Below are 20288 nucleotides of genomic sequence, written 5' to 3'. Positions count from 1 at the left end.
ACACCATTTGTCTTTCGTAGTTTATTAAGGTAGCTAGCTCAAAAATAAACCAGAAAATCCTAAATCTAGTGATTTTTTGATCACTGGGCTTGGAATATTTGTTGGATTAAATATGGGCTTTATTGAACATAAAACAATAACAACAGAACAAAAAACTTGACCAGGGTTGCCACCCTTAGTGATTTATCACTATTTCTAGTGATTTTTTTTATATTGTCTAATCCCTAAATTTGCACGTAAATTTCAAGTTTTTTGAAGAAAATCACCAAATCAACCAGAAAATCCTAAATCTAGTGATTTTTGCTCACCGGGTGGCAACACTGCAATTGAGCCTCCTTAAGCTTTCGCTTGTTCGGGGTACATCGAACCCTTTAACACATATAATATTAATATATAAGGAAAAAAAAAGAGAAAGAATCCTGCCTTTAACCGGCTCCTGGTCGCAACAACCCTTCCAACGCAACTCCAATTTTTGCTAAGTTTTGTATATAAAAAAAAATAGACTGCTTTTGTGAAAAATGGTGCGAGGATTAATACTGTGTATTTGTTTTGTCTTTTCAGAAACGTTTTATTGTACCTACTTTAACACCATCTCAAGCTGCTATACCCTTTGCCCGTGTTAATCACGATAAGTTTATGGTTACGGACAACGTAGCTTATATTGGTAAGTAGTCTTTTTTTCTTGGTTTTTGGACTCTTTATACGATTCTCATTTATTTACAACCTTTAAAAACTTCCATACTGTTTAGAAAACGGGTCCACGTTACACTTCAAAAAATAATGTTTAAAAAACGCGGATTATTTGGTTATAATACTCAGACCAAACGATATTGATTTTTTGTCAATTTGACTTCGAACCCCTGTCTGTGGTTATTTAAAAAAAATGTAAGAAACGACCTGTTTAAAAAAAAGGAAAAAAAAACGAACTAAAATTCTACTGCCTGTGACAGCCTCATTTCCTGAAAGTTCATCTAATAATTCGAATTTATCACTACAGTACTTTTTATTAATGCAGCTGGGCACAAGGTTATACCTAGAATTCAGATTCAGGGAGTGTCGGAGGGAGTTATTCGTAGTTTTTAGACAAGTTTCAACATTTAAATTACACGAAAAGACTACTTATTAAAAAAAAATATTTGGACTATAATGTATAAGGAGCAGGGGTCCTTGGTGGCTCCTCCCATTAAATATATCAAAAATCCTCTAGCGATTCTGGTCCAAATAAGGTGCAGCATGTCTATCTTTGCGCTAAAAAATCAGGTGGGGGGCTTCTTGGCTAGAGGTAATGTAGGGTCACGGGCTTCTTTGATGCTTAAATCTTACAGATTGGATTCTGTTTTAATTAAGACAAAAGTTTCTTAACTAGGACATGGATGATAGAATATACGTTTTCGTCATTAATACTTTGTGTCCAAGTCGTAAAATCATTTCCTATATTTAGATGTTTAGAATATGTAAGTTTTATCACCTCGAGAACAATTTTGTTTTCCTTCTATACAAGATATGGATGAACTGTTGTGAATTTTATTAAAGCGTGGAAAACGTGGACCACTGTTTTAAATGAAATATGGAAAATTTTCAATTTAGAAAAATTTTAGTTTCAATTGGAATGAATATTTCAAATGTGAAAGTAAATAAGTTATTATCGCCTCCAGAACGAGTGGGTTTGACTTATATACAAGGTGTGGATGCACTATTCTGGACGCAAGGCGTGGACAACGCTGACTACTATTTAAAATGAAACTGGTAAAATTTTCAATTGATAAAAAATATCAACTTCGACTGCAGTGACTATTTTAAGTGGGTAAATAAATCAGTTTTGTCACCTCCAGAATAATTCGTTTTGCTTTTTAAACAGAATGTGGATGAACTGTTGTGGACACAAGGCATGGACAGCGCAGACCGCTATTTCAAATTAAATGTAGGGAAATTTTAATTGAAAAAAATTTCAACTTCGGCTAGAATAACAATTTTGAATGTGAAAATAAATAAATATTGCCTCCAGAACAAGTGGGCTTGCCTTTTACACAAGATATGGATGAAATGTTGTGGACGCAAGGCGCGGACGACTTGGACCACCGTTTCAAATGAAATTATGATTTGTTTAAAAGTCTATAGAATAGCTTAGTGGATAACCATAAGAATATTTTCCCCATTCTTCTTTCTGAAAATCTTTAGTTTTCGTAGATACGATTGTAAAGCATATAACAAAATGGTCGAACGGGGATTTTCCAACGCCTCATTACCTCCCCATCTCTAAGATACTGTTTTAATGACCCTTTTCCGGCAACCATGAAATGAAGTAACCTTGTTTTATTTTTATTGGCAATTTTCCTACTCATTTCGTTCTCCAGAAATAGTCACGGAAGATTGTTTTGAAACAAACTGGTGGCAATTCTTCTCTAAGCTTTGACATGTTGAGGATAAATCCTTAAAGATGGATTAAATTTTACGAGGTTCTTGGATTGGATGAAATATCTTATCGAATGTCAATTCGGGGTATTATTTAGTCTCCGTTCTATTAGAAAAGACGGGTCAAAATGATATTTTTTTTTATTATCACATCAAAAAGTCATTTAACCCTGAATTAATAATGTGTCAATAAGTTTGACCCCCCTCCCTGGGAAAAAAAATATTCATTGCTTGATTTTTGCCTATTGCGTGTGTGTTGTTTTTCATAGAAAAATGAATAGAAAATTATATACAGTGTAATAGTAGCTTCGTGTATAATAGGCAGCGCAATAGAATGCCTAATTAAAGAGCGATGTGAGCACAATGTATTACTTTTTTTTCTTTTGGGGTTTTTTTCTGACCAGGGCAGTTCTTATAGAAGGAGTTGTAGAAACTTCAAAAGGGGCTCATTCGATTGGAAATTCAAAGTCCTAGTACCTTTTTTATGAGTCAAAAGTGATTTGAAGGCAACCAGCCTCCCCCCCCCTCCCATAACTTCCCTAAGCACATCCAATCAAAATTTTGAGAAAGCCATTTTGTTCGACATTGTTGAACAGTCCAGTAAGTATGTCTTTGGGGCTAACCCCCCCCCCCCCCCACAACCCTCGGGATAGGGACTGTAATTTATACTGGCTGCCCATTATTTACATTTAAGATTTTTATGGAAGAGGTGGTCAAATGAACTTTGGAGGGGGCTCATTCGATTGAAAATCAGAAGTTTTCTTGCCATTTTTAAGAGTCAAAAGGGATTGGAGGGCAACTAGTCCCCCCACGTCTTCTTTTGCCCAAATTTATCCGATGGAAATTTGAGATTGGTATTCTGTTGAAAATAGTCTAAAGATTGTATAACAAGGCTTTTGGGATTAAAATAACCCCCAGAGCCTGGGGGCAGGGCTTGTAAGTTATGCCTCTGGTGTATGTAAGGTTTTTATGGAAGGGGTGGTAATATAAAATTTAGAGGAGGCTCATTTGATTGAAAGTTCATTTAATTGAAAATTTCTAGTTCCCTTTTAAGAGTCACGACTAATGGAAGGCGACTAGTCCCACCCCCTCCCCCCTCTCCGCTTCGCTCTCTTCCCCAAACACATCTGATCGAAATTTTTAGATAGCCATTTTGTTCAAAATACTTCAAAGAACATATAACAACGCCTGCATTGTTGACACCCTCCCCCCCCCCCTCTTCCCTAGAGCCCTGAGGCAAAGGTAGTAAGTTACGCCCTGGGGGCATATAAGGTTCTTGTGAAATTAATTTTAAAAATCCGAAAAAGACATTTTTAAATAAAATTAAAGGCCATATAAAACTTAGGATCAGAAGAAATAAAAACTTACAATAATTCAAACTCAAAACATCCAGAAACTACCATTAAAGAATAAATAAAACCCAAAATGAACTGAAATTAAATTAACAGTCATAGCAAACAAACGTCCAACAGGTACTAATAAAAATGAATAGACGATTTTTAAAACGAGTAAAACTTAAATTGAATATGCAAATCAAGCTTTAAATAAACCAAAATCACTACAAACAAGAGTTTGGGTACTGCCCCCTTCTTTAACTGTAAAAGTCTAAAACCTACAACGTCATTGGGGCTTCACTGGAATAAAATATCTTTAATAAGCTTTTTTGGGGGGATGGAGGGAGGGCCAGGAACTAGCTGCCCTAAGTTTTGGAATAAAATTTTGTTAATAAGTTTTTCTTTTAGTGGGGGTGGAGGTCTGGCTTATATGATATTTTAACTATTTTAAAAAAACCTCGCATAAAAACTTTATACACCCCCGTGGCATAACTTACAACACCTGCTCCCGGGCTCTTGGAGATTTTGTCGACCATGAAGTTTTTTCTTTTTTTTATTTGGTCTTTGAACTATTTTTAACAAAATCGTGATCTTATAATTCTATCGGATGCATTTGGGTAAAATTGGGTGGGGGGGGTAAGTTGGGGAAAGGATGTAGAATTAGTAGTAGATTTAGCTTTAAGAGCAGTAGTAATAGTAATAGCAGTGGTAGTAGTAGCAGTAAACATTGTCAAATATAGCAGTAAATATGGATTCAAATATTGTCACTTGGTTAGTTCAACATCACCTAAAACAAGCTTTATAAATTTCAACCTCACACACCATGTCGTTCCTAAGATATTGCTGATACTTCCTTTTCGCAACCTGCATGCAGACGGCGTGATATGATTCAGTTCAACTCCCCCCTTAATATTCCCTGAAAATTTTACCTTCATACACTCAGCCATATTTGTAATTACAGTAACAGTAGTAGTAGTAGTAGTAGTGCTAGCTGTAGGACTAAAGGTGATATTGCCAGTAATAACACTAGCACTAGTAGCACCAGTAGTATTAACATGTTACCTTTTGGGCAGTTGAACACACCCCTCTTAAAGCCCTGTAAGATCCAACTTAATAGAATTGGCCATTTCTATGATATTGCCGATATGCTCTCTTGATAACCTGTAAATTCATAGTGTGTTTTTATTTAGTTGGACTTCTCCCTCAGCATTTTCTGGAAATTTCATCTTAAAACTCGTAGCGTTAGTGATAGTTGCAATAGAAGTAGTAGTAGGAATAGTATTACTAGTAGTGGCAATAGTATTAGTAGTATCATGGACATATCGGTCTTTGGTCAATTTATCTTCCTCTTTAACCATTCCCTGAAATTTCTGACTTAATTTTCTAGTCCATTCCTACAACACGGCTATTTGACAATGTACATACGCTTAGTGCGTTTTGATCTAGTTCAAATTTTCCCTCTACATTCTTTCAAATTTTTGCTTGCATACAATTAGTCCTAATAATACTAGTATCATATTTGTAGTTCTAATAGTAGGAGCAGTAGTATTTTTGTATAAGTATTAGTAGCAGTATTAATAAGTAGTATAAGTATTAATAATAGTAGTATTAGTATGCACATATTGCCTTTTGGCCAGTTGTACATCCCACTCGTGAAGCCCTGTAAGTTTCAGCTTGACACGGTAAGTCATTCCAAAGATATTATTGATGCACCATTTTGACAATATGCATGCCCCTGCTATTTTTTGATTTAATTCAACTTTCCCCTCGACATTTACTCAAAATTTCTCTTCAATTTTCTCAGCTTTGGTAATATTTTTTATAGATGCAGTAGATGTAATGGGTAGTAATAGTAGTCGTAGTAGTAGTAGTAGTAGTAGTAATGGCGTGCAAATATTGCCGTGTTCGGTCAATTGATATTCTCCTTTAAGCATTCCTTGACCGTTCCCACTTAATACCCAAATCTATTCCTTAGATACGCCCTTTTGATAATCTGACTTTGCACAGTGTGTGTTTGATTTAGATCAAATTTTCTCTCCATATTCTATCAAATTGTCACCTACAAACCCTTAGTGGTAATAGTTCTAGTATCACAGCAGTAGTGCTAATTGTGGGAGCAGTAGTAGCGTTGTATTGGTAGTATTAGGAACAGAAGTAGCAGCAATAATAATAGCAGTAGTAGTATGCAAATGTTGCATTTTGGCCTGCTGAACATCCCTTTGTGATATCCTTTAAGTTTCAGCTGGATACGGTAAGCAGTTTCAAAGATATTGCTGATACCCCCTTTTGCAATCTGTATGCACATAGCATGTTTTGATTTATTTTAAAATTCCTCTCAACCTTTCCTCAAATTTTCACTTCAATACCCTTAGTCTTGGTAGTACTCGTTACAGAAGCAGTATTTTTTTTGTAATAGTATTGGTATTAGTAGTAGTTGCAGTATTAGTAGCGGTAGTAGCAGCACCAGTAGTAGTAGTAGTAGCATACAAATATGGCTTTTTTGGTCAGTTGATCATCCTCCTTATCATTTCCTGAAAGTTCCAAATTATGACAACTCGTATGCATATAACGTCTTTTGATTTATTTTAACACTCCCCTCAATATTCTCTGAAAGGTTCATCTGAATATCCTTTGCTTTTTTGGACACTAAAGGTCAAACATGCCCACCTTTCTCAATAACAAATACTATATGTAAACAATGAGCCAATTGCAATACTTACAGCCCTTGCCTAAAGGGCTGTGGGATGGTTGATTTCCTAAAAGACATAGGTACTAGACTTATCAAATATGTACAACTATGTTTGATAGGATGTGTTTGGGGAATTTATTGGTGTGGGAGGGGGGCTGGTTGCCTTCCAATCACGTTCGGCTCTTAAAAGAGGCACTAGAACTTCCAATTTCCAATCGAATGAGCTCCTTTTGAGGCTTCTGCCACATCCCCTTCTGACCGAAGTGCCTTAGTCAGAACAAGCATAAATAAATAATAGATTGTATCCGCTTCACTCTTTAATTAGGCAGTGCTATGGCGCTGCCTATGATAATGAGAATTAGGAACATTTAGCTCTGAATATGGGTTTTCAGTAAAGTGCAAGTTATGTTCTGGTCTTCAGAAGGCGTGAAAGGCCTCAGCCTCACTCATCCTAGTTTCTGCTCAGTTTTGATTTTGACTCGGTTATTTATTGTAATTTTTATTTGTTTTTGGTATCATTTATTTATTGACGGTTATTCTGTGGTAGTTTGACGCTTGAATCATTATTTGATCCTATTTCTGCTCATTTTAGACTCAATTTAACTCGTTACTTTTCTTTGAAAAACCTGTTTTGTGGAAAAAGTTTTTAAAATTAATCTTAATCAAGAGCAGCTCGGCTCAACTAAAGTACTTCCACCTGACAATCAATGCTTTATCTACGTACTATGTTCTACAACCGTTGCATCGCTTCCAGGATGCTTAAACAAGCGCAGTAGAATGCAAATAATTCTCAGCTCCTGAGATCCGAGTGAAATGTGGGGGCCAATTTGCTCAAATCCCTAACAAATTATGTTAAGAATACCGTCACATAAAGTCTCAGAATCATTAAAAAATAAGTCCGTGAACGTGAGCTCTACAAAATGTTCAACTTAGGCCCTTTTAGGGGCCTTTAACACAAAAACCTTGTGACTTCCTAATATTTAGCATCAAGAGCTTGTAACATCACAAGGGAAACCTGTGATGTCTACGACACTATGTACTCGGCCGAACCCAGAACGCTGACTTTAACAGTGGCTTATTAAAGGATTCCTTCTACTATTCTAAATTGTTCTGCGAACAAGCAATTTGAACTCTTTTTGAGCTCCAAGGTAGAGGCACCTACTTTAGGTGTGCCAATATAGGAGCCAGATGTGGCGCATTTGGGTGTTTTTTAGGTGGTTGTACATTGAATTTCTCAAATTGGTGAATATTTTGGGGGAGGGAATCGTTCATTCGGCGCATTTTCGCAAAAGAAATGGCCCTTTTAAACGCATTTTCACTTTTATGGGGGCGCAATTTTAAACCAGATATCTGGTAACTTTGATAGTAGCGTATATTTTGTTTCCCCCTTGAAACCCTCATAAACACTGTCTGAAATATTCAAGATCAGTTCCATAGTTGTGGTCCTTAATGTACCGTCTATTATTAAGCTTCTTCAAATTTGTTAACAAACAATTCATGCTAACTGTATATTATGAACTGTGGAATACTATGTTATGTGTATTCAGCCGAACCCAGAGGTTTGAACTTTAGGGTTGCGTATTAAATGATTACTTCAACCATTCTAAATTTTTATGTTCAAACAATTTGAAATCTTTCTGAGCTCTTGATTAGAAATATCAGCGTCAGGGTTGCCACTGTCAATATGATTTTACTAGATCTAGTAAAAAAAAAGTAAATTTAGAGGATCTAGTAAATTTTCCGAAATCTAGTAAAAAGTCATGATTTGTAGTAAACAAAACTTTTGTTATTTTCCATGAATTCAGGGAAACAATTAAGGTCTATTCATTACAATTTTGATTTCGATTATGTTAGATATTATGGCTACTATTGCTCTCATTTTTGCGATTTGGCGTCAACGTCTACTTTTCTCTGGGCTTCTTCTTGATACTCTCTTTGAAAGGCACACTATTTAAAATCACGACTGGTATGCCGCCTTAATTTGTTTTCAGAAATTTTCCTAGACTCTCATAACAGCTGCTACGTTTGTTAGTTAGCCTTGACCCTTTTTAAAGACGCTGCTGGAAACGAACTTTTTCCATACTTGCCCAAGTTCTTTCTGACTCTCCAGCTTGCCCCATTCAAGTGCTGGAGCAGAGAGACAGTTCTTGATTTTGTCGGTAATCAAAATTAAAAACCAGAGTAAGCTAAATGTCTCGAGTGTTTCGTCCCTGATGAAAACGAAGCAACTTGTTCTCAGGTCGTCATATGGAGTAAATGACTGGGTGATCCCCAGCGACTTGACTCAGGCTATCGAGAAATGGAAAAAAATGTAGATCCGACACACGTAAAGACGGAAACAAGTAAATTTGACACTAGTGGATACTTTAACTTCGGATGAGGCCGAGGACGATTAAAACGTTTTAAGTGCGACTTTTTTACATTGTGACTACATATTTTTCTTCTTGCTTTTCAATTTGTATGAATTGCCTGACCTGAAGACTATTAACACAATGTTATTTTTTTTAAACTAATTATTGTATGTTATATAAGTTTTCTTTTTCTTGGCAGCCCTAGTCCAATTTGAGGTGAACTTTTTAATTTACATATTTTTACAACTAAACCGGTAGCCGATTATGTCATTTCCGTTTTGAAGTGACATAGATTGTATTGGTTTTTGATTTCCTTGAATACGAACGAGAGAAAATCCAGAAAAAAACAGTCCAAAATAAAAAAATCCTAAATTAATTGCTTTAAAATTTATCAGAAATATTTGTAAGCAGCTTATCCCTTATTTAAAGACCAGCCCAATTAGTGTTTCAAAAGTGGTAAATTTCCTCTAAAAAATACAAATTTGAAGGGTTTAGATTTCAAACCTAAAAACAGAAACCGGGGGACAAATTTCAAAAGCCGTCACTTTCAAACATACCTCAGATTCTAAGCACCATCGCCTGAATTGCTTCGTGAATATGAGTTGTTGCTGTTTTTCTTCATTGATTGTTTTTTAATTTTTCAATATATTTGAATTTTATGACCTGAAGACCATTGATAAATTTAAAGCCAGGCTTCACCAGCAGGATTTCCAGAATCTAAGATTCCAGACTATTGTTTGACATCTTGGATACACTGCATTTGGAATATGAAGCCTATCCAGTAGTACATCCAAATAATCCAAAGAAAGGATTTTTGAACTTATAGGTTTCCGGAATATTCAATCATACTATGGAAATAAAAGAGGAAAAGAGAGAAAAAAAGAAGTAAAAAGGAAAAACGATTGTGGAAATCCTATTGACTATCTTCCTATAGTAAAAATCGATGCTTGATGGTGCGCTTGCGGCGGTAGCCGTGCGTGCAAAAAAAAATTTTAAGCATTTAGTAAAAACAGATTCGATTTAGTAAATTTTTTCTCTCAGATTTAGTAAATTCTTCCAGGCCAGGGTGGCAACCCTGATCGGCGTTAGCCACTTTCAGAACGTGTTAAGGTCTTCTTGCTACAGTTTACTTTTGGTACTCCGAAATCGCAACGCTAGTACGTTACTAGCAAAGATATTTAAACCTGGGAAGATCTTCCTCTGGCCCAAAAGCACGTCATGGAAAATCGATAGGCATGCTACCTAGTGGTCTGTTCCCTGCATGACTTCTGCAGGTATTTCCAGCTTTGACATTAACGCTATCGACAAATTAAATGCAGTGCTTATTCAGTTTCAGTAGATGGGAGAAAGATATCGTCATCGAGAATGTCAACAGAGCGAAATTTTATGTCGATACCGCTACCTATCTTAGTCGAAAAGTAAAGAAACAATCATCGAGAGTCATTTTCACTTCGACAATTGCATTAGTTATGTGAAAAAGGTGGGAGTCGTTGATCTTCGGTAGCGCTTAAGGATCTTTGGGTGCGACAAGATTATTGGGTGCGCCATTAACAAGATTAATGACTTAATCACCCTTGTTCAAGGGTGCAAGCTTCTTTATAACCCAGCAGATATTCATTACGAAAAGAAAAAAAGAAGGATAAAATTTTGAAGCATTTTGCTGTGAATTTCTCACTGCCCTTTCCGAATATTTCATGTTCTCTGCCAAAACTCAGCCGATTTCTCGTGGTCACGTTCGACAGCGATAGAAAACGATTGATTTTTCATGATAATTCGGTCCGTCTAAACACGGCATTACTCCCGTTGACTACCTATTTTTCTCAATATATCTCTAACTTGCAAGCTACGATCTCGGCACTTTGAAAGCAGAATAAATTGACAATGGAATACGTTATCCTTCGCGTGACACATAAATGTTCTTTCGGCCTTCCCTTAAACAGATACTAAAACGATAATATTAGAGTTTATGCGTAGCACATCTGGGGACCCCCAATCTTACTGTGTTGATAATTTTGTTCAGACGTGGCTAGACCTTTGGGTAGTCGTACACCCCACAACCTTTTTTAGTCCCTGTTCCTTTTTCAGTCTCAAGGTTCATTCTTGGGACTTAGTCTCTCTAACTATCAAAGAAAACTATTTAAAATTTAAAGTGTTTTACTGATATTGACAAAAATCCATCACAATCGCTAACCGTCACTTCATCGACAAAACCGTCATTTCATTGACAAAATTCGTCATTTCATCGAAACAAATCAGTCACAACGTCGATAGTCATAACATCGACGCGTCAACTCATCGACAGTCACAATCAATACCCGTCATAACGTCGACAGCCATAACATCGACACGTCATTTCATCTAAAAAAAAAAAACTGTCGATGAAATGACGTATCGATGTTATGGCTGTCGAAGAGTTGACATGTCGACGAAATGACGGATTTTTCTTGTCGACAAAATGACGTTTAGTGCTTGTGACTGTTGTACGAAATAGTAACACCCCCATTGGGTTCAGGGAAAAAACCCTAGTAGTAAGTTTGTTTGATAGGCTATGTCGTTCTTGCTTAAAAAAAGGTTTCAGGTCACATCGAATTAAAATTATAATTGAAATCCAAACAAAAATTAAACTAAAATTACGAAGTTGAAATTAGAATTAAAAAAATTAGAATAAAATTAACCGAATTGAAATTCGAAATAAAAAGTTTCAGATAAACTTAAAAGAAACAAAGCTAAATATGGCAATTGAAATTTTGATTCGATGTGACCCGAAATCATCCGTACAAAAATTGGAATTAAAATTAATCCACAATTAGGTTTCAAAAACCCAGAAAAAAGTTTGGCCGCCAAAAACTTTGACATGAAGACGAAGAATCAGCCCATATTTATTATGGCCTCCAGTCATTTCTAAGGCCACATTTTCCCACATGATCTTTAAGGATAAGCGTCTGAACTTAAGGTGCAATTACACGATGCAGAAAATCGTGCGGAAGTGATCACGCTTTTTTTCAGGCGGATTGAACAATATCATTTTCAACTTTAAAAGCACGTAAGGCATTGTAGGTAAACATAGACATTTTGTTGCTACAGCCGTTCATACCGTGTTGCACCAAAAGATCATTAATCGATACCTAATATCAACGACTCCCATCTTTTTCGCATAGCTAATGCAATTGTCGAAGTGAAAATGACTCTCGATGATTGGTTCTTTACTTTTCGACTGAGATAGGTAGCGGTATCGACATAAAATTTCGCCCTTTTTACATTCTCGATGACGATTTCTTTCTCCCATCTACTGAAACTGAATAAGCACTGCATTTAATTTGTCGATAGCGTTAATGTCAAAGCTGGAAATACCGGCAGAAGTCATGCAGGGAACAGACCACTTAGGTAGCATGCCTATCGATTTTCCATGACGTGCTTTTGGGCCAGAGGCAGATCTTCTCAGGTTTAAATATCTTTGCTAGTAACGTACTAGCGTTGCGATTTCGGAGTACCAAAAGTAAACTGTAGCAAGAAGACCTTAACACGTTCTGAAAGTGGCTAACGCCGATCAGGGTTGCCACCCTGGCCTGGAAGAATTTACTAAATCTGAGAGAAAAAATTTACTAAATCGCATCTGTTTTTACTAAATGCTTAAAAAAAATTTTTGCACGCACGGCTACCGCCGCATGCGCACCATCAAGCATCGATTTTTACTATAGGAAGATAGTCAATAGGATTTCCACAATCGTTTTTCCTTTTTACTTCTTTTTTTCTCTCTTTTCCTCTTTTATTTCCATAGTATGATTGAATATTCCGGAAACCTATAAGTTCAAAAATCCTTTCTTTGGATTATTTGGATGTACTACTGGATAGGCTTCATATTCCAGATGCGGTGTATCCAAGATGTCAAACAATAGTCTGGAATCTTTGATTCTGGAAATCCTGCTGGTGAAGCCCGGCTTTAAATTTATCAATGGTCTTCAGGTCATAAAATTCAAATATATTGAAAAATTAAAAAACAATCAACGAAGAAAAACAGCTACAACTCATATTCACGAAGCAATTCAGGCGATGGTGCTTAGAATCTGAGGTATGTTTGAAAGTGACGGCTTTTGAAATTTGTCCCCCGGTTTCTGTTTTTAGGTTTGAAATCTAAACCCTTCAAATTTGTATTTTTTAGAGGAAATTTGCCACTTTTGAAACACTAATTGGGCTGGTCTTTAAATAAGGGATAAGCTGCTTACAAAGATTTCTGATAAATTTTAAAGCAATCAATTTAGGATTTTTTTTTTTTTTGAACTGATTTTTTCTGGATTTTCTCTCGTTCGTATTCAAGGATATCAAAAACCAATACAATCTATGTCACTTCAAAACGGAAATGACGTAATCGGCTACCGGTTTAGTTGTAAAGATATGTAAATTAAAAAGTTCACCTCAAATTGGACTAGGGCTGCCCAGAAAAAGAAAACTTATATAACATACAGTAATTAGTTTAAAAAAATAACATTGTGTTAATAGTCTTCAGGTCAGGCAAATCACACAAATAGAAAAGTAAGAAGAAAAATATGTAGTCACAATGTAAAAAAGTCGCACTTAAAACGTTTTAATCGTCCTCGGCCTCATCCGAAGTTAAAGTATCCACTAGTGTCAAATTTACTTGTTTCCGTCTTTACGTGTGTCGGATCTACTTGTTTCCATTTCTCGATAGCCTGAGTCAAGTCGCTGGGGATCACCCAGTCATGTACTCCATTTGACGACCTGAGAACAACTTGCTTCGTTTTCATCAGGGACGAAACACTCGAGACATTTAGCTTACTCCGGTTTTTAATTTTGATTACCGACAAAATCAAAAACTGTCTTTAAATGTACCAAACCTCCTTAAATGAACCTCCTTATCATTTCCTAAAAGTTACAAATTATGACAACCCTTATGCATATACCATTTTTTGATTTATTTCAAAACTCCCCTAATTATTCTCTGAAAGGTTCACCTGTCCTCCGTCCTTTTAGACATTAAAGGTCAAATATACCCACCGTTCTCAATGACAAATACTATGTGTAATTAATGGGCGAATTGCAATACTTACAGCCCTTGTCTCAAGGACTCTGGGGTTTTTGAGATCCTAAAAGACATAGGTACTGGACTTTTCAATTATGTACAACAATGGTTGATTAGATATGTTTGAGGAATTTATTGGCGTGGAAGGGCGCTGCCTAGGATTATGATAATTAAGGACATTCAGTTCGAAATATGGGTTGTTTTCACTGAATTGCACGTTATTTTCTGGTCTGCAGAAGAAATGGGAGTTGTTAGCCCCATTCGTCCGAGTTTCTACTCGTTTTGAGTTAGACTCGGTTATTTATTGTAATTTCTATTTGTTTTAGATACCATTTATTTATTGAGGATTATTTTTGGATAGTTTTACGCTTGGAAAATTTTTGACCTTATTTATGCGTGTTTTAGGTTCAATGTATCTCTTTTCTTTTCTTCGAAATACTTTTTTCGTGGAAAGTGTTTTACGTTAATCTTAATCAAGAGCAGCTCAGGTCAACCAATGTATTTCCAGCTGTTGATCAATGCTTTGTCTATTACGTTCTATACCCGTTGCATTGGTTCTGGGATGCTTAAACAAGTGCACTAGAATGCACTAGAATGCACTCAGCTCTTGATACCCGAGGAAATATGCGCTATCTAACTTGTACATCCAGCAGTAAAAAGAAACCGGACTTTGGTTTTGAAAAGGGCACCAAGCTCACGATATGCACCTTCACTGAATGAGGCGTTATCGTAGCCTACACCAAGTAAATTATTAATCGGAATGTCATTGTCTTACAAACAGATGTTTCTAAGTTTTCTTTGCTCATTGGTCGATGCATTGACAACTCGCTCAAATCCCTAACAAATTATATAAAGAATGCCGTCACATCAAGTCTCAAAGCTATTGAAAATATGTCTTTGAATTTGAGATCTACAAAATTTGACTTAGGCCATTTTAGGTGCCTGTAAGGCAATAACCTGTGATGTCTACAGTCTACGGCACTATGTAGTTCAGGTGAGTACATAGTCTATGTCTATGGATTAAGACATAGAGAACATTTTCTATGGATTCAGCTGGGTACATAGTCTATGTACTCACTGAAATCCAGAAGTCTTACTTTAAAGGATGCGTTTTAAAGAATGCGTGATTGTTCAGCGTTCTACTAATATGAGGTCATTACGAGTTCCAAAGCGGTGCCAGCGTAGGCCAGACCCTATATAAAAGCTCTTCACAAATTGTTGTACACACACGGTAAACATGGTTGCCACCAGACCAAAACATTTCGTAACGTCCAAACTCTTAAAAAAAGTAACTTTTCGTAACTTTTAATAGGAAAGTCTATTTTCAAGGCAGGGTGCCTTAATTTCGCTATCAATAGCGGTACTTAAAGGGAGGAGGGGACATTTTTTGCCCGTATAATTTGAAAAATATATTTATTTCCGTAATCTCATTAAAAATCCTCCCTCCAACTTTTAAAAGGTGCCTAAAAAGAATACAATAATAACAATTCATGCTTCTTTTCCTTCAGGAAATTTATATTTATCCTACTGTAAGTGCTGCTTCCAGCTTATCTGCACAACCGAAAGACGCAACTCACCCCCCCCCCCACCCCCGATGCGTGTATATAATCCCGGGCTACTATTTTGCTTATTTTGTTGTTGTTGTTGTTGTTTTTTAACTGAAAGTAAGGAGCGACATTAAAACTTAAAACGAACAGAAATTATTCTGTATATGAAAGGGGCTGTCCCCTACTCAACGCCTCGCTCTTTACGCTAAAGTTTTTCATTGTTTAAAAAAAAATAGAGTTGTGAGAAAGTAAAACTTTAGCGTAAAGAACGAGGCTTTGAGGAGGGGAAAGCCCCTTTCATATGCATAATAATTTCTGTTCGTATTAAGTTTTAATGTCGCTCCTTACTTTCAGTTAAAAAAAAACTTGTTTTTTTTTATTTAATTTTTGAACGTTTTTGAATAAATGCAGGTTTTGATCTTGGCTCACCGTACATGAATAATTAAAACAAAATTTTCATATTAATTTACTTTTATTTAGTTAAATGGCTTTCTCGAAACTTGTTAAATTTTATTTACGAACGTTTTTATTAGTAATAAATATACGTATATGAAAGGTTATTCTGTATATGAAAGGGGCTGTCCCCTCCTCAATGCCTCGCTCTTTACGCTAAGGTTTTTCATTGTTTAAAAAAAATAGAGTTGTGAGAAAGTCAAACTTTAGCGTAAAGAGCGAGGCGTTGAAGAGGGGACAGTCCCTTTCATATACAGAATAATTTCTGTTCGTTTTAATTTTTAATGTCGCTCCTTACTTTCAGTTAAAAAAACTTGTTTTTTTATTTTATTTTTGAACGTTTTTGAATAAATGCAGGTTTTGATCTTGGTTCACCGTAAATGAATAGTTAAAACAAAATTTTCATATTAATTTACTTTTATTTAGTTAAATGGCTTTCTCGAAACTTGTTTAATTTTATTTACGAACGTTTTTATTAGTAATAAATATACGTAACTTACGAATTAACTTACATATTTAACTTAATTAACTTACGTATACCTACAAAATTTTCATATTAATTTACTTTTATTTAGTTAAATGGCTTTAACTTTAGTTAAAGCCTTTTTGAAAAAAGGGGGAAAGACTCCCTAAAAGTTATACCACCTTAATAAAAATCGCACCATCATATTCAGCGTATCAGAGAACCCTACTGCAGAGGTTTCAAGCTCCTATCTACAAAAATGTAGAATTTTGCATTTTTTGCCAGAAGAAAGATCACGGATGCGTGCCCCCTCCCACGCTCATTTTTTCTCAAAGTCACCCAACTAAAATTTTGAGATAGCCATTTTGTTCAGCATAGTCGAAAATCTAATAAATATGTCTTTTAGGATGACTTAATCCCCCACAGTTTCCAGGGGAAGGGCTGCAAGTTATGAACTTTGCCCATTGCTTACATATTGTATTGGTTATTGGGAAGTATACAGACGTTTTCAGGAAGGATTTTTTCTGGTTGGGGGGGCTGGGGGGGGGTTACTCGGGAGAATCTTTCCGTGGAGGATGTTTCTTTGGGGTAAGGGAAATTTCTTTGAAGGGGGCGCCGGATTTCCAAGCATTATTTAAAAAAGGATCAGAAATTAAATTTAAAAAAAAACAAGTTTTTTCACCTGAAAGTAAGAATCAACACTAGAACTTAAAACGAACAGAAATTATTACGTATACGAGGGTTCTCTCCGAAGTCAATACCTCGCTCTTTACGCTACAGTTGTTTTTTTTAGTGCTTTCAAAAGAGCTATCTATTCTAATTAAACGGCCTTTGTGATTCAGGGGTTTGTGAATTAAAATTTTTTGTAACTTTTAATGTAAACAGCGTGGTATTGACTAAGGGTAGAACCCCTCATATACGTAATAACATATACGTAGTAAAAAAAAACAATAAAAAAAAACAAGCGATACGGCTCAATAGTAATTGAAACTTTTAAAAACTGAATTTTGATGTCAATAAATGTATCAAAAGAATGGGCTTATAATGCTGATTCTAAATATATAAATTATATTAAGTTTAGTATTACTCATCAAAGGCTAGGAGCCTGAGAAAATTTACCTGATTTTATAAAGAGGGGGGAAACATCCCCTACAAGTGAAAGAATTGTAATGAAAATCACACCGTCAGATTCAGCGTATCAGAAAACCCAATTACATAGGTTTCAAGCTCATATCTGCAAAAATCTGCAACTTTGTATTTTTTGCCAGAAGAAAAATATACGAATATAGAACTTCGTTACGTAAGTTGATTTGTAAATTACGTCAGAACCAAATTTAGAGACAGCCATTTAGCAAAAGAAGAGTAAAATTTTTATGCAAATTTTGTTTACTTATTCAATGATGGTGAGCCAAAATAAAAGCTGCATTAACTAAAAAACGATCAGAAATTAAATAAAAAAAAAACAAATTTTTTAAACTGAAAGTAAGGAGCGACATTAAAACTTAAACTGAACAGAAATTATTCCGTATATGAAAGGGGCTGTCCCCTCCTCAACGCCTCGTTCTTTACGCTAAAGTTTGACTTTCTCACAACTCTATTTTTTTTAAACAATAAAAAACTTTAGCATAAAGGGCGAGGCAATGAGGAGGGGACAGCCCCTTTCATATACGGAATAGTTTCTGTTCGTTTTAATTTTTAATGTCGCTCCTTACTTTCAGTTTAAAAAACTTGTTTTTTTTTTTTATTTAATTAGCCTACACCAAAAGTTGATGAGTAATACGTACAAAATAAAAGGCAAATCAATAAACACAGGACACTTTAGAGTTTTGAAGAAAAAAAGAAAACCAACTAGATTCTTTTTATTGTTAAATTTCAATAAAAACGATCTTACTAAATCTAGCTTCTTAAAAACACCCAAAAAATTGTTTTAATCGCTGCCTTCCCGTCTAATATTTTAGATTGGCTCAGTCTCAGTCTCACCTCCTCTAGCTTCAAATTTGCATCGCTCCAATATGAAAATTTAAGCAATTCCGAGCGACAGAGTTTTTGTTTTGTTTTCATTTTATCGAACAAAAAATATTTCAATCGTTGTCTTCAGTTCCTATACGAAACAACAGTTATTTTGCATAATATACATTTTTCCGTTTGTAATTTGAATCGTAACTCCCAACCAAAAGAAGCAAGAAATAAAAGAAGAGTTCATACAATTCAACCTCCAGAATGTTATCCTAAAGCTGTTTTGATGGGTCTCACAAGTCCAGGCACGTACAAGGAATTTTTAGGCGAGGAGGTCAAAAAATAAAAAAAAATAAAACTCATTTTCAAAATCAACTAAAAAGTAGAGAATTTTTTTTTTTTTCTCTCAAGAATATATGAATATAAGTGAACGTGAGAGGCACAAAAAGCATTGGGTTTTACATAGCATACACACCAATTTACCTAGGTCTTAAATACATAAACGGAAAAAGTCGATAAGTTGAGGAAAACCAATAAAAAAGATCAAATTATGCAAAAACGACACGATTTTTTGCCCCAAATTTTCACTTATATTCAATATTTTCAAATTTTTAATTTTCTAATTTAAAAAAATATAACATCTCATCCAAGATTACAACCTAAGTTAACACAGCCTCGGGAAGTGTTCTTACCGTTGTGCTATACTGATAAAAGTGGGAAGTAACTGAACATTCGGAAGTGGTTGAAAAATAGTTCAAAAATAAAAAAATATTTTGTGACAAAGAAATAAATGGCAGATGGAACAAAAAGATCAGTGAGTTAATAAAAAGGAACTGGAATTGATTCAATTAAAAAAAATTAGGGGGATGATACAAAAACTTACAATTTAATAAAGAAATGCCGAGAAATTTACGTTTTCAGGAGGTTGGGGCCACAGTCCAGCCTGCGTGGTCCCTATGAATCAGTTTTTAAGTAAACTGTAAGCCTACCCTATACAGATACAAGACTGTTTATCTTCTTTATAAAATGGGCATTAGTCTAGTTGTCTTTTTCTAAAGCCAAATATTTAGTGGCGGTCCTTTTCTGAAGAAAACATACTAATAACACAAGCAGTACCATTAAATTCTTTATTTTATGCTATTTCTAAATATCATGGCCCCTTTTCTGACAATGCACCCCCTTACGGTCCAAGATATAGCCCTAGGAATACATTAAAAAATCAACCAATAAAATTCTTACTTTATAATATGAAAGAACACGAAAGAATATAACAAGAAATAATGTCATCACAAGATTTGACACAACGATGAAATGTATTTATGCAGTTATATATGGACCTCAGATGGGGAGGGGGGTATAATGTCAAAAAAGTGACCATGACATTTGGAAAAAGTTTAGCACAAAATCGAAAATTCCAGCTCAATTAACCCATCCCCCTCCTTAATGCATAGATATAACCTAAAAATGGCTCATTTTTACAGTTTCATATATTTTGTCAATATCAGCTGTTCATAATACCATATAAAAAGAAGAAGTTTTGTATATAACCTGATATTATGTCCAACCAATCAGAGGGGGGGAGTGAGGTTGTTACGCAAAGAATAATGTATATATCATCGGTACTTGTCAATTAGCTGATACACACGCAGGATAGATGCTAAAGGAAACTAGTCAAACCAGTATCAGGTCAATAGAGAATTGGATCGCAAAGTGGGGTTTGTCAATGCATTTGCAGTATTTAAACTATTGTTTTTTGGGGTTTAAGGGGAAAAAGTACCTAGGTTAGGTTACGTATTTAATATATACTATGCTTTACACCCCACCCCTTAATGTGCAAATATGTAGCCCAAATTTGTTTCTAAACTATTATATTTTCATCATATTTTATTTTATTTCATTAACATTAACCAAACTTGACTTCTCGCGTGTGAACCAGCTTACTGACAAGTACCATATCATCTTATAATCACTCATTTAAAATGAAATTGTAAGGAAAATAGCTTTTATTATTATTTACCTGTTTTTATTATACATTTTCCTTTTTA

At 35.2% G+C, this 20288-nt stretch overlaps 1 protein-coding gene across 1 annotated transcript in view; it reads left to right on the top strand.

Annotated features, from left to right (window-relative positions):
• Positions 1-20288, top strand: part of LOC148949663 (5'-3' exonuclease PLD3-like) — a 185917-nt gene that overhangs the window by 110593 nt on the left and 55036 nt on the right. The window contains exon 9 of the mRNA XM_089093053.1: positions 562-664. Within this exon, the coding sequence (XP_088949179.1) occupies positions 562-664 (103 nt within the window). The remainder of the gene's footprint in view (positions 1-561; positions 665-20288) is intronic.

Source organism: Artemia sp. Qi Xiang Cuo, chromosome 8 (assembly GCF_049724085.1).
Source record: "Artemia sp. Qi Xiang Cuo chromosome 8, ASM4972408v1, whole genome shotgun sequence".
Classification (NCBI taxonomy): Eukaryota; Metazoa; Arthropoda; class Branchiopoda; order Anostraca; family Artemiidae; genus Artemia; species Artemia sp. Qi Xiang Cuo.
Note: the sequence above shows the minus strand (reverse complement) of the source record. Positions and strands in the feature narration are given on the sequence as shown.